A 15,558-nucleotide genomic window follows, 5' to 3' on the forward strand; every position below is an offset into this window, starting at 1 on the left:
GTGGCTCGGTAGGTTAAAGCCTCTGCCTTTGGCTCAGGTCATGATCCCAGGGTCCTGGAATCGAGCTCCGCATCTGGCTCTCAGCTCCACGGGGAGCCTGCTTCCTCTTCTCTCTCTGCCTGCCTCTCTGCCTACTTGTGATCTCTGTCAAGTAAATAAATAAAATCTTTTTAAAAAGTTCACTCCATCTGTTTACCTTCTGCTGGAAGCCTCTGGACATACTCTCCCCCATCTAGCTGCACATCTCTGCAGTTCTATGCCTCATGCTACCACTATCACATATGTATCATACTTCACTGTGATTTTTCATTCTTCTGTCCACCTCTTCTACCCTATGGTGAATGCAGTCTGATTCTTAACTGATGCTTGGCATTTTTTTTTTTTAGACGTAACTGAATAGGTATTCAGAGGGCACAGTCCCTCCCCCCACACCCTCCGTCCCTTACCCCTGCCCCATTCTACAACATTAGAAAAGGCCAATATATCAACTGCACTGTGACAAAAGAGCTTTTGGGACAGGACTCCTGGGCATCCTGGCCTTCAGGGGTCTTGATGTGTGGGTGGCAGTCCCGTCTCGCCTCTCGGGCGCCCCCTAGCGCCTCCAGATGAAGCTGCAGGAATGGGAGGGCGCGGGCGAACATGCGGTCCCCGGCCCTTGCATGGCGCATGCGTAGCGCGCGAGCGCCTGCCTTGGATAGGAACAGTCCAAGTGAGAGGGGAGCTGGCTGTGGATTCAGGTTCTTTTTCCTTGGGCAGTAGGGAGGTGGCTTCTCTTCTCCTCTCCGATTGTATCTTAATTTGTAAGGCTTGAGTGTGGCTCTGCAGAGAGCAAGAAAGGGGCTAGAGTGTTGCCAAGCTCCGCTTCGTTCTTCAGCCCCCCTCCCGGGGTGGGGGCGGAGGGTTAGACGGTCCCAGGTCAAGAAGCGCGGGGGCGGAAGCGGCGGCGGCTGCGACGGCCGCGGCTGTCAGACCTGGAGAGGCGCCGGGCGCAGCGGCGATGGAGGGTCAGCGCTGGCTGCCGCTGGAGGCCAATCCCGAGGTGAGCGCGGCTCGGATCTGGGCCCGAGGCCGCGGGCAGGGGTCGAGGGAAGCGGGCCGCCGCGGCTAGTCGGGAGCAGTTTGTTTCTATAAATTGTGTTCTCTGTTCCGTTTTCAGGTCACCAACCAGGTGAGTGAGGTGTCTGCCGCTCGCGACCCCGGAGCCCTCCCTGCCGGCCTGCATCTCGGCGCTCACTAGGAATCTGGAATTAGATTCCGTGAGGGCCCCTCTTGCTCTGCTTCTGACGAGCGTGCCCCCTCTACGGCGTGTGCCTCCCACCTGGCTCCTGGAGATGCTCCCCGCTGTCTCAGCCCCTCCTCTGGTCCCATTGCCCAGTCATCGCGTTTCCTGGGGTCTCCGGGTCTGAGGCTTGTGGCGTGTTGACCCTGTATTCCCATACCTCCTCCCTCTTCGTTTTACTCGTGCCGATTCCATCATTTCCCAACCCTTGGACCTTCTGGGTGACTAATTTGTCTACACTACCTGACTCCAAGCTTTGTAAACTCGCCCACCCAGTCCTTGTAATTTCATCCACCGCCTGCACTATGAAATCATCTTCCAATCATCTTCTCTTGCTCCATCAAGTCCCTTCTCTTCCCCGCCACGCCCCCTTTCTCTTCCAGTCTCTTAAAACTGGAATTCAGTTTTGCTTTGATACCACAGAAAGCGCACTAATGGAAACCCACGCCATTCTTTGCCCACCTGCCAGCCCTTGAACAGTCCTCTAGAGGGTATGGAAGGTTCAGGTTTGGGAAGGGAAAAGGGAACATCTCCCAGCCGCTCCTTAAAAGAACAATAAGTGATACCCGGTATATAAACTTTTGATTTGCTCAGGTGTATTTTGTCTTAACCTGTTTTTCATTCTCAACAGCTCATTGACTTTTTACTGCCCTCTTACTTTATTATATGATATACTCCCCCACCCCCCAACATGATCCCTTTTCATCACCAAAGAATAATGATTCATCATGTACGTAATTGATTTTTGGTTTTCAAACCTTGTAGAAACCTTTCAAAAATTTCTTATATACCAAAAGTAGATAGAAATGCTTTATCTTAATGTTGAGACCAAATCCTTCATCTTATGCAGTTTATCTTATGCTTTCGGAATGACTCCAAACTCTTGTCTCTTTAGTAACCTAGAAACATACAAAACTGAAAACCAGCATATATCGTTTATATTACTCTTTAGGTGGCATTCCCTGCCCATTATCATGTACATTTTCTTTAGTTTTCCACCTTTGAAATTTGCTGTTCATTTTTTCCTTGAAACATTTTGACCCTTTTGTAAAAAAAATTGGGGGCCTGAAAAAAAATCAGTATTTGCAACTTCTGATTTAGAGCCAGAGGAAGGAGGTATTTTTTTTCAGACTTAATCCAAAATGATATTTACACCTTTTGTGAAAAATTAATTTACCATACATGTAGACTGTTCTTTTCCATTTATCTGTGTGTCGGTTCTTTTCTCAATACCACACTGTTTTGATTACTATAGTTTTGTAGTAAATCTTGAACTCAAATGGCGAGTATCCTCCTACTTTGTTCATTTTTGAAATTGTTTTTGGTTATTTTAGTTCCTTTGTCTTAGCATATAAATTTGAATCATCTTGTCAAGTTCTACAAAAAAATTGTGATTGTGATGGTGAATGTGTGTCTAAGTATATAGATTTAATTTGGGGAAAAAATTAACATCCTAAAAATATTGAGTCTTGTAACCCATCATTTACTTGGATAAGACCCAAGTAAAATTAATCTTTTGTTACAGTTGTTTTGCCAAGTATGAGAGATAATGAAGTTGAATAGGTTTCACTGTATAGTAGGGGTCAGGAAGCCCAAGATAATATATATCTCATCATTTACTTGGGTCTTTCATTTCATTCAACAGTGTTTTATAGTTTTAGCATTTAAGTCTTGCATATATTTTATAAGATATATACTTGAATATTAATGATTTTCAGTACTATTGTAAATGATACTGTTTTAAAATTTTTAATTTCTAATTGTTATGTATAGAGATGTGGTTGATTTATGTATGTTGACTTATATCCTACTACCTTGCTAAATTCACTTATTCTGGTGGCTTTTTTATGAATGTTTTGGGGCATTCTATATAGACCATCATATTGTCTGGGAATAGACCTTTTTATTTCTTCTTTTTCAATCTGTGTACTTTAATATTTCTTATTCCACTGGTTGGGACCTTCAGTACAAAGTTGACTAGAATGGAAAGAGAGGACATGCTTGTCTTGTACCAGACCTTGGGTGGAAAACATTTGATTTTTCATCATTTGGTATATTAATTGTAGGGTGTCAGTAAATACTTTTTCTCAGAGAAATTTACTTTTTTTCCTAGTTTGCTGAGAGTTATTACCATGAATCCGTGTTTGATTTTCTCAGATGACTTTTCTGCATCCCTTGAGAAGATTATTTAAGGAAGAAATAATACCAATTCTACATAAACATAGAAGAAAGAGGGAAACTTAGGAATTCATTTTAATGGCCAGCATTACTGGATAAGCCATAATATGAGTAACTGCAGACCAGTATCCCTCATGGGATCTAAAAATCTTCAACAAAATGTTAGCAAAGAGAATGTAGCAATGTGTGAAAGGTTAATATTTCAAGACTAAGCAGTTTATGCAGGTATTGCAAAGCTAGTTCATCATTCCAAAGTCAATCAGTGTAATTAACCAACCATAAAACAGGCTAATGAACAAAACTATTTTTTAGATTATAATGTTATTTGTTAATAAGATATAAATTTATTCAGCTGTGATGCGATCCAGCCGCTACTGGACTTTTCCTAGGTAATCGTAATAAACTATAAAATGCATTCACTAAAAAACCCCCAAGACCAAAATGTACTTTTTCAATTAATTAATAATATTATTCACATAATATATTATAAATAATAATACCTTTTATAATAATATTCATATAATAGAAATAATACCTTTTATAAGAGGGAGCTGGTTATTCTGGTGATTAAAATATTCATGGTTTTCTGTTTTTCATTTCAGTGTGAAGATAGACAATAAACAAGTAAGCAAACAATTAGCAATTGTTTTAAGTACAATGAAAAAAATTAATAGGATACTGTTTCTCCATTAGGAGAAACATAATAGGTTGGATGGTGACAGGAGGCCATTCTGAGGTGACATAAACAGGGAAAAGATGTTATTTTAGTGTATGATTCTTTCCTATTTCTGGCTTGCTTTGACATGGTTCAATTTGTTTTAAAGAAGTAATATGCTTTTAGGGAAGAAATGCCAGATATCTAAGAAGTGATTAGTTCTAACCAAATTTTTGTGTTTTTTTTCTTTATTGTCTATATATTAGTGACAAAACTGAGGGTAGAAAAGGAATATAAATTTAATAACTGACTTAGAATTTGGAGAATTAATAAATTAAACCATAGATACACCCCAATAGCATCTATCCCCAGACTCCCTATTTCCCTAACTTAAAGGAATCTTAGGCCTTTTACTTGTTACAGTTTGATAGTTGCATATTATTGTACTCTTAATTTGAACAAGTACTATTTTATGTTTTAATGGTACCTAGTTTGTAGAAGAATGATCAATCCATATTTACTATATGGAGAACATTATTAAATGTCAGATACTAACTAGTAACCATGTGTCTCTGTAGATGTGGTAAGCAATGATTTTTCTTATTGATTAATATGCTGTTAGTCCCTTTTAAGGATATTTTGTCATGTTGCAGGTAAGACTTACCTGGAATAAAATCAGTTAAGTGATAGAAAAAATTATTCTCATTTAACTCATTTCTCCTATTTCTGCATCTAGCCATTATTACTAATACATGTTTATTAGTAGTAATGTCAAGCAAGTACTAAATAAGTAAAATTTCCGTTAGAACCTAAATCATTAACAATTTAGTAATAAGGCAGAATCTGTTGTTGCCATGAGCAGGCCGTTAAAGACTGGAGAAATTGGCTTTAGAACAAATTTAAAAGGAAAGTGAATATTATTTTTCTATTTTCTTAAATTTCTAAAATCAGAGTTTTTATTATTTGTCACCTAAAAGGAGGAATTCCCTATAAATTAGGGGTAGAAGGTAACAATTTTTCATGTAGAGAAATCTAACTTGTGTGCAAAAACCTGGAGAGGAGAGGTGGTTATAGACCCTTTGAGAATGTAGACTTTGTAGCTAAAGTTAGAGAACAAGAAACAGAAAAAGAGACTTCAGACAGTAAAAAACGAGGCTAGAAAAGTAAATAGGGATGAGAGCATCCAGAGCTCTGCATGTGGGTTCTGGTAGTGTGTGCTTAAAAAATCATGTAAACTCTCAGACTCCATGTTCTCAACTGGTAAAAGGATTTAATAAAAGCTACCTTGCCTGTTGCAATAATGGTGAAGGACTTAAAGCCTTTAGCGTGGTTTCTGATACATGATAGCTTTTAAAAATATTTAAAAATAATTTTAAATTTATTTGGTGGAAAATTTTATCATTGGACCATAGAATAAAAAAATAAGTCACCTAAGGATCATGAGAGAGCATGCACGAGGAGCAGGGGGAGGGACAGAGTGAGAGAGACAAGCAGACTCCCTGTTAGCAGGGAGCCAGGCACAGGGCTCCATCCCAGGATCCTGAGATCATGACCTGAGCTGAAGTCAGACACTTAACTGACTGAGCCAGCCAGGTGCTCCTAAAGTACCCCTTCTCATTTTTCTTGACTGGCCAAAATTTTAATGGCACTCTGAAAGTTTAGTGAGCTTATCAGTCAGAATTTTGTTATTTTATTATCCAATGTTTAGAAAAGCCAAAAATATGGTATTCGAGGTTATAATACCATTTAGCCTGCTCGATGCAAACTGGATGCTTCTAATTGTGTAGAGATAGCTTTGCAAATGCATATAAAGAATACTCTGTGGGCAGTCTGGAGAGATTTATTTTGGAGTAGTTTTAAGATTGTTATTTTGAGTTTTCTCCCAGTTTTGTAAATTTAACTAAAATACATATGTGTGTCAGTTCTATAGCTTTTTGTAACTTACAAACTATATATACCTATTGTGAAAATAACACATTTTTTAAAAACTGGAAAATAAAAGTTGAATTCACACCACCCAAGCTAACTGCAGTCAATATTTTAGAGAATTTCCATTCAGTCTTTCTCTATTTGCATAGGGTAATTTTAAACGCAGGTTTTGTTTTTGTCTTAATAATCAATGTAGGACAGCTTCATGATTAAAAAAAAAAGTAAGAGGTGAAAGTTAAAAGCCTTCTTCCTCACCCTTTCTCAACTTCCCAGAGGTAGTTACTATTAATAGCTGCCTTTGTTCTTTTTATTTGTGTGGTGACTTCCTATGTGAATCTTACAGAAATCTGGTCAGAGGGTGCAACTAATATTCTTGATAATGACGGAATTTTTTTTGTATCAATCTCATTTGATTAGTAATATGAGTAAAAAGTTTTAAAAAGTGTGATTCCAGTTAAAATTTAGCCCTTTGTATGTTAATTTAGTCGTTCATTCCTCAGTTTGTTACTTACCAATCTCACTAGAGTTGCTGCCCTAGATCTTGGTACTTTTCATACTTAACAACTTTGGTTGCTGTGGAGCCAGTTGAGAAAAAGGCTTCTACTTCACAGAAATTGGCCAGTCTTGTCCACACTGTCACTAAAATATTTAAGTCTTACTTGCTGTTTGTGGCACAGATGTGAAATTACTCTGTTATGTGTACCATCTTGTTTTATAATTTTATGACAGCATGACTTTTTGGGGTATATAAAATTAAATAATTTAAATCCTCTCATCGGGGTTCATGATACTTTTCCTTTTAGAGGTCTCAATCCTGGGCAGGTAGTATTCTCCCAACCAAGTACTAACCAGGCATGATGCTGCTTAGCTTCTGAGATCAGGCAAGATCGGGGTGCGTTCAGGATGGTATGGTTGTAGACTGGGCAGGTACTATTCTGAGTTGATTAAATGAATGCCTGGTTTTAGATTAGGCAAATATATTTTTTCCATCTATTTAACATGACACAAATAAAAATGAACATATTTTAAATACATGTCCAGAGCTTAATGGACATATATAGACATAGAGATAGCAAGATTATCTGTTAAAATAGAGATATAATCTTCAGTTCAACAAGTAAAACTTTAGTGTCTTTGGTTTAGCCAGGCACAGTGCTAGGGGATGGGATTAAAAAAATGAATGACACCGTTCCTTCCCTTGACTTTGTCAGTTTTAATTGTTTTGGTTTCTACATAAAACTGAGTTTTGAGAAGGGCATCAACTAAGAATTTTAGAGAAAGTGGAGAATGGAGAGAAAATTAGTTTGGAGTGAGGGGAATCAGATGAAGAATAGGTATAATATAAAGGAGTGCATTGATTTTTGTGACCCCAGACTGTTGGAGGGCATGTGACTTGATTAACTTAATTAGGTGTTGAGCACATTCCACCAAGAGATGTTTTTTAAATTCCATATATTTCTTATTAAATGTATCTAGGACCTTATTTTTGACCAACCATATTATCATTAATTAGAGTTATTTCACCAGGCAGAGAAGGAGACTGACTAGCTATTTAATTAGGAAGGCCTTTTCTTATAGAACCTGACTGTATGAGACGAATGGCACGGTTTATGTAACATGGCATTGTTTCTGTTGGTTTTGCAAGATCTCAGCTGATAGTCCAGGTACATGCGATTATTCTTCAGGGAGAAGTACCCAAGGCACTGTCTTATTTTCAAATTTTAGACAATGTTAGGTCAATAGGTATGTGTGTATATATATCTATATATATACACACACACATATTATATATATATGTTTTGATCTAACATTGTCAATATGTTTTGACAATATGTTACCTATTGACCTAACAATATGTGTTTTATATATATATATACACATATATATACATGTGTTACCTACTGACCTAACATTGTTTAAATATATATATATATATTAGAGAAAGAGAGAGAAAGAGAGTGCTCAGAGAGGGGAGGAAGGGGCAGAGGGCAAGGGAGAGAGAGACTCCTAAGCAGACTCCATGCTCAGCGCAACGCCCAACTTGGGGCTTGATCTCACAATGCTGAGATCATGACCTGAGCTGAAATCAAGAATTGGACGCTTAACTGAACTGAGCCACTCAGGCACCCCATTAATTTATATTCTTGAAGTAAGATATAATGGCCCACTTTTTTAGAGGGGGAGGGGCAGAGAGAGAAGGAGAATCTTAAACAGTCTCCACGCCCAGCGGGGAGCCCAAAATGGGGTTCAGTCTCATAATCCTGAGATCATGAGCTGAAAAGAAGAGTCAATGTCAAACAACTGAGCCACCAGGTGTCCCATGATGCATTTTTAATATGATTTTTTTTCCTGTCTGCTTTTTTTTCTGTTGTATAAACCTTATTTTGTAATGGCTTACTTTTATTTATTTATTTATTTTTAAGATTTTGCTTATTTACTTGACAGACAGAGATCACAAGTAGGCAGAAAGGCAGACAGAGAGAGAGGAGTAAGTAGGCTCCCCGCTGAGCAGGGAGCCCAATGTGGGGCTCAATCCCAGGACCTTGGGATCATAACCTGAGCCGAAGGCAGAGGCTTTAATCCTTTGAGCCACCCAGGTGCCCCAGTGATCGTTTACTTTTATAAATCAATAGCTTCATTCAACACAAATACTTATTAAGACTTCACTGTGAAATTGACATCATTCTCATTATTTTTTCTCTCTGCAATAGATTAGGGTCTGACATTTTATTTTCCTATGAAATCTTAAGAGTTTAAAAAATCACTAATCTTTTGTTACAGTTGTTTTGCCAAGTATGAGAGATAATGAAGTTGAATAGGTTTCACTGTATAGTAGGGGTCAGGAAGCCCATAGTTTACTTCTTATATCAAGGATTTTCTGGTGTTCATATAATCACTGGGCTTTTTTGGCTTTATGTACTTTTTGCTCATTGATATAATTTGTGATAAATGCCTGTCTTAAACCTCAAGCATCATCTTTGGTTAGTGGATAAACTGTGTTTATCATCTAATATAATTCTTTATTTGCTAGGACTTAAATACACCTTCTTAAAAATCATATATTGGGAATGAGTTTAACATATCAACCAAACTAATTTGTAGTGTTTGGTGAAGTCCTGGTTTATTATGTTCAATCCCAAAGTAATAGATTTTGAAAAAAAGAATTTTGCTTAATATATTATAAAATTTCAATGTTTCTTTCTCTCTCTTTTTTTAAGATTTTTATTAATTTATATGACAGAGATCACAAGTAGGCAGAGAGGCAGGCAGAGAGAGAAAGAGGAGGAAGCAGGCTCCCTGTTGAGCAGAGCGCCTGATGTGAGACTCAATCCCAGAACCCTGGGATCACGACCTGAGCTGAAGGCAGAGGCTTTAACCCACTGAGCCACCCAGGCGCCCCAAAATTTTAATTTTTCTTAATTGGTATAAATATATTGCTATTTCCTCCCACTCTGTTCATGGAAAACCTGCTTTACTTCATTCTTACCAAACATCATTAATAATCGTACCTTTCATTCTCTTTTATGTATTAGATACTCAGTAATACATTTTCATTATTTCTCTGTTAACACTACAATTTTTGTTTATTTTCACCTTTTACCAGTTTCTCAAACAATTAGGTCTACATCCTAACTGGCAGTTTGTTGATGTATATGGAATGGATCCTGAACTCCTTAGCATGGTACCAAGACCGGTGTGTGCAGTGTTACTTCTCTTCCCTATTACAGAAAAGGTAAAATTGTTGACTAAGATAATAAAGTTGCTGGTAAATGTAATGTTCTCTTTCGATGTTGAATTAAAAACATGCTCTTCTTTAAGAACAGATGACTCCCTTATATAAAATTAAGGAAATCTAAAAGACATCTTAAAGGCCTAATTTTATTAAAGAGATGATATTTAGATTTTGATTTATAGATTGACAATGAAGCGCTGATTTAGATTTTTTTTTTTTTTTAAAGATTTTATTTATTTGACAGAGATCACAAGTAGGCAGAGAGGCAGGCAGAGAGAGTGAGAGGAGGAAGCAGGCTCCCCATGGAGCAGAGAGCCCGATGTGGGGCTCGATTTCAGGACCCTGGGACCATGACCTGAGCCGAAGGCAGAGGCTTTAACCCACTGAGCCACCCAGGCGCCCCCTTTTTTTTTTTTTTTTTTAAAAGATTACGCTGAGTTAGATTTTAACTTGACTGGTTTTCTTCTTTTATAAAATATGATTAGTTTGCCTCAGCATGTTTTGATATCACTTTTAATCACATTTTGTTGTATCTACTTTAGAAATGTAAGGTACTGGAATAATCTTAAATCTGTCTTAGAGAAGGCATGAATAAAGAATATTCACAATTTCAGTATATAAAATATGTAATTCTTTCCAATATATGTAAAAAAGAAGTCTTTAAGGAGGTAGGTATAACTAATGACAGGGGTTATATTATTTTCAGAATAAACTCAGTATGTTTGGAAATCATTAAGTTTAAATACAGCTTAATTGGCAGATTTAGGATGTGTTGGGGATTATAATTAGCTTTTCTTAGGGCTCTGTATTTAATTTCATACCTCCATACTTCAGGCCTTTCTTCTAAAATGTCTAGATATATGCATTATGGAGGCAGAAATTTTAAGTTCATTTTATTTTTTTAAAGATTTTACTTATTTATCTGACAGAGAGAAAGAGATCACAAGTAGTCAGAGAGGCAGGTAGAGAGAGAAGGGGAAGCAGGCTCCCCACTGAGCAGAGAACCCGATGCGGGGCTCAATTCCAGGACCCTGAGACCACAACCCGAGCCAAAGCCAGAGGCCTAACCCATTGCACCACCCAGGCGCCCCTTTTAAGTTCATTTTAAAACAGCTTTTGAGTTCATATCCTTCTGATTTTTTCTGATTTTTATTTTAAATTTAGAAACAACAGGATGAAGTCAGTAGTTGTGAAAAATGAGGAAGTAAATGGAAAGATGTGGGAGAAGTGAAGTATTGATGACTTGGTAAATACATGCTCAGGTCATCTTATTTTTCAGGAATGAATGGAGCCAGGTCTCACAGTCAGTAAGAATTAGGCTTTGTTCAGTCCTAGAAATTCCTGGATAATTTTCTTTATGCCAAAACTAATTAGCCTCAATTCAATATAAATTAAAAATACTGAAATACTTCTCTTTTCTACTTAAGGTTCTATAAAACAAATTAATTAAGGAAGGGATTTTTATTCATATTTGCTGTTTATAATATAGGAACTCAAAGTTAGAAATTTCTTGTTGATTATCCATTATTAGACTGAACTAGTTTTAATGGTAAGGCTGTAATTATTCTGAAATTTGAGAAGGCATTAGGACGCTTAAGTTTACTCTTAGTCCAGCTTTATTGTAATTAATTAATTTTTTTTTAATTACTAAAATAAGCCAATGGATAGCTATCCTTACTCCAATTGTAAGGAACAATAAAAAGAAAAGAACAGCTGCTTAAAGCTTAGGATTTCTTAGTTGGTGTGATACAAATGTGAGTTTATGATCTGAATTGGAAATTTCCCAAAACATTGAGTTTAATGATCTATCTTTCTTTTAAAGTTTCTTCTTATTTTTAAAATTTTTTAATTCACTCTTTAAAGTTAAAGAATAAACTGGATTGGTCTCCTTCATTTAGTGGGTCTTTAGTATTTTTAAAAAAGCCTGTTGTCCTTATCAATTGGACTCTTCATTTAGTAGATCACCAGTACTGAAAAGCTCATTGTGCCTACTGCTAGAAAGAACACAAATTCTCAAATACTGAAGTGGAGAATATAATGGCATCTACCACTTCAGGATCTCTCTTACAATTTGGTATATTCTTATTCCATTCATAAGTGATATATTAAAGTCACTCAAAAGATATCTAGTGGATATTTGAGGAATATAAAGTGTTTCAGGCTTCTGTGTTCTTTTTTCTTTTTAATATTTATTTGAGTGAGAGGGAGAGAGAGAGAGTGAAAGAGAGCATGAGCAGAGGGGAGCGGCAGAAGGAGAGAGAAACAGACTCCCCAGTAAGCAGGGAGTCTGATGCAGGGCTCTATCCCAGGACCTCAAGATCACGACCTGAGCCCAAGGCAGGTGCTTAATTGGCTGAGCTACCCAGGCGCCCCTTAAACCTTAAACCTTTTTTTTTTGTAATCTATCGGAGAGAGAGAATGCACATATGCACATGAGTGGATGGGGAGGGGCAAAGGGAGAGAGAGAATCTAACCAGGCTCTGCCTAGTGCAGAGCCTGACGCTGGGCTCCCTCTCATGGACCTTTAGACCATGAGTTGAGTCAAAATCAGGAGTCACCCAGGTGCCCCTATAAAGTAGATATTTTAAAAACATAAATGAGAATCATATTAATATATATTGACCTAGAACCACCGTATAATCATGGACAAATTTCTGAGTTGGAATATGTAAATCTATTTTGTTCTTTGTAAGTGCTTTATAGTATTCCCTTAAGATATGCCATAGTATGTTAACCAAACCCCTATTGATGAATAGTTAGAAGTGTCCCAGTTTTATGTTTTTTTTTTTAAGATTTTATTATTTATTTTACAGAGAGAGATCACAAGTAGGCAGAGAGGCAGACAGAGAGAGAGAGGAGGAAGCAGGCTCCCTGCTGAGCAGAGAGTCTGATGCGGGACTCGATCCCAGGGCCCTGAGATCATGACCAGAGCCAAAGGCAGCAGCTTAACCCACTGAGCCACCCAGGCGCCCCCCGTTTTATGTTTGATTTCCTTTTTTTTTTTTTTTTTTAAGATTTTATTTATTTGACAGAGAGATAGAGAGCACAAGTAGGCAGAATGGCAGGCAGAGGGAGAGGGAGAAGCAGGCTCTCCACAGAGCAGGGAGCCTGATGTGGGACTCAATCCCAGGACCCTGGGATCATGACCTGAGCCAAAGGCAGCCGCTTAACCAACTGAGCTACCCAGGAGCCCCTATGTTCGATTTCTTTTTAATGTATTATTTTCATATTTAGACTATTGACTTTTTTTTAATAGTATGAAGTATTCAGAACAGAGGAGGAGGAAAAAATAAAATCTCAGGGACAAGATGTTACATCATCAGTATATTTCATGAAGCAAACAATCAGCAATGCCTGTGGAACAATTGGACTGATCCATGCTATTGCCAACAATAAAGACAAGATGCACTTTGGTAAATGATTTTATATTACTGTTTATCCCCTCACCCCCACCCAAGTTAAAAGTTAACCTATTGAGCAGTAGGTGGTGCTATAGTTCTCTCTTTTCAAGTATTAAAGGAAACCTTTTCCTCTCTCCTTTCTTTTATAGTGGGAAGTATTGTGTAGAAGAAATACTAATCTTTCCCATTCTTTTATATGACCCATGAACAAACAAAAGCCCATCATTTATCCAAGTTTTCTTACATTCCCAATTTACCAGTGAAGAAGTTTTTACCTGAAAAAGTTAACATGCTTCTAGTATTTTCATGTATCAGTGAGATAGCAAACCTTCTCAATTTGATCTTTTTAAAAATTCTCAGAATCTGGATCAACCTTGAAAAAATTCCTCGAGGAGTCCGTGTCAATGAGTCCTGAAGAACGAGCCAGATATCTAGAGAACTATGACGTCGGTACCTTCTTTCTGTCTCAATCTCAGTTATGGGCAAAGTTTTGTGGGATTGTAGATTCTGTTTGGGGGTTTGTCTTAAAACTATAGTTTTGAGTACTTACGGTTTTTGTTGTGTCATTACCTGAAATATCCATAAATATTGATAAATTGCCACTTTTCTACATCCAGAGCTGAATTAGAGAAAAAAGTTTTATTGACAAATTTTAAAAATGTTTTATGATTGGCTATTGCTTACCATTCCCTATAATATATATATGCCTGCCAATACTCTATTTGTCTTTCACTGGGAATCTGAAACAAGGCTGAAGACCAATGGAAAAAGCAAAAGTTTAATGGTAGATTCTAGACCACACTTTGGTTCTCTTATGCTCTTATTAATGTTTTTGCATGTGTGAAGACACAAGCCATAATCTACTTTTAAATAATTGTACAATTTCGTAGAATTGTTTTAGAGTGGCATTTAAATTTTATTGGCTTTGAAATCTATTTTTCTTTTGAGGTTCTTTTTACCTTTTAGTAACACTATTACGTAGATGGTAAATTCTCTAAAATTAGAAGCAGTGTAGTATACAGATTATTTGGCTAGAAAAATGACTTGAACAGAGTTTGTGCCCAGTAAAGTCATTGATTTGATTATGTTGTTTTAGCATTTTTATATACTTCAATTATCTTAATTTTTTTCTTAAAAAAACCTACAGATCTCATAAAATATCTTTATTTTCCACAAAAGTACAATAAACAACATAAAAATCACCAGTAATCCCACCAATGGCAGGTAGCCACCATTAGTCATATTTTTTATAGGGAGTATATATGTATATACACAATTTTTTAAAACAAAAATTTGATCACACTGTAATACTGTTTTATAACTTGCTTTTTTCACTTAACTTATCACAAACGTATTACATACCAGTAAGTATATATTTGACATCATCATTTAATGGCTGCATAGCTTTCCATTGAGCAGTATTTTATTTCACCAATAAATTATTGTTGGAAATTTAATATTTTTCCTCTTTATTCACCATTTAAAAAATACTACAAGGTATATTATTGTAGCGAAATCTTTGCAAATATCCTTAATTATATATACTTATGTACAGTTACGTGTAAATCAACTCCTAGAACAGAAATTGCTGGATCCAACAGTTTGCATGTTTTTAAGGCTTTGACACTTACTGCCAAATTGCCATTCATAAAGGTAATTTCACCCCAAATTTACTACTTTTGCCTATTTTCTTCATCTTTGCTAATAGTGGGTATTGTAAGGGCTTTTTTTTTTTTTAAGTTCAGAAAGCTAAAATCTCTAGTTTCTGATAAGTGCATGCTTTTTGCTCCCCATTTGAAACTGCTGACTGAAGCTGCATGATTAAGCATAACTATAGCCAGAGCTGCAGAGGAGCATGTAACCTGGAGAAACAGATGAGATAAGCTTTTTCCGTCTCTATCTGTGAGATGCTTACTTTATTCTAGTCCCAGTTGAATAAAGTGTTAAGGTGTCAGTTCTTTTTCTTTTTTTTTAAAGATTTTATTTATTTATTTGACACAGATTACAAGTAGGCAGGGAGATAGGCAGAGAGAGAGGTGGAAGCAGGCTCCCCACTGAGAATGAGAACCTGATTCGGGGCTCGATCCCAGGACCCTAGGATCATGACCTGAGCCAAAGGCAGAGGCTCAACCCACTGAGCCACCCAGGCGCCCTAGTGCCCAAGACGTCAGTTCTAACAAATAATTTAAATGACTCCCACTTCACATCTGGAAATGACAAGTAATCAGATCGTCTCTTTCCTAAGTCTTCAGGGATTTGTGTGTTGGAAAGTAGAGAATTCATTTGGTTACCCAGAAATCATTCTTTAATATTAAACTCTTCCTAATTTTCTTCCAATTTGTTATCTCTTAACAAAGCTTTAGGTGTTAGAATTTAGCATTGT

At 37.0% G+C, this 15,558-nt stretch overlaps 1 protein-coding gene across 4 annotated transcripts in view; it reads left to right on the forward strand.

Moving 5' to 3' along the window:
• Nucleotides 1-708: 708 nt before the first annotated feature.
• Nucleotides 709-15,558, forward strand: part of UCHL3 (ubiquitin C-terminal hydrolase L3) — a 59,518-nt gene continuing 44,668 nt past the window's right edge. For 3 of the 4 annotated variants that reach the window (XM_059377832.1, XM_059377834.1, XM_059377833.1), the window contains exons 1-3: nt 9,644-9,774; nt 13,031-13,187; nt 13,536-13,621. In XM_059377832.1, the coding sequence (XP_059233815.1) occupies nt 9,700-9,774; nt 13,031-13,187; nt 13,536-13,621 (318 nt within the window). In that variant the 5' untranslated portion in view covers nt 9,644-9,699. Of the gene's footprint in view, nt 1,040-1,156; nt 1,169-9,643; nt 9,775-13,030; nt 13,188-13,535; nt 13,622-15,558 lie in introns of those variants that run through there. The other variant, XM_059377835.1, reaches the window with a different exon arrangement.

Source organism: Mustela nigripes, chromosome 15 (assembly GCF_022355385.1).
Source record: "Mustela nigripes isolate SB6536 chromosome 15, MUSNIG.SB6536, whole genome shotgun sequence".
NCBI classification, from domain to species: Eukaryota; Metazoa; Chordata; class Mammalia; order Carnivora; family Mustelidae; genus Mustela; species Mustela nigripes.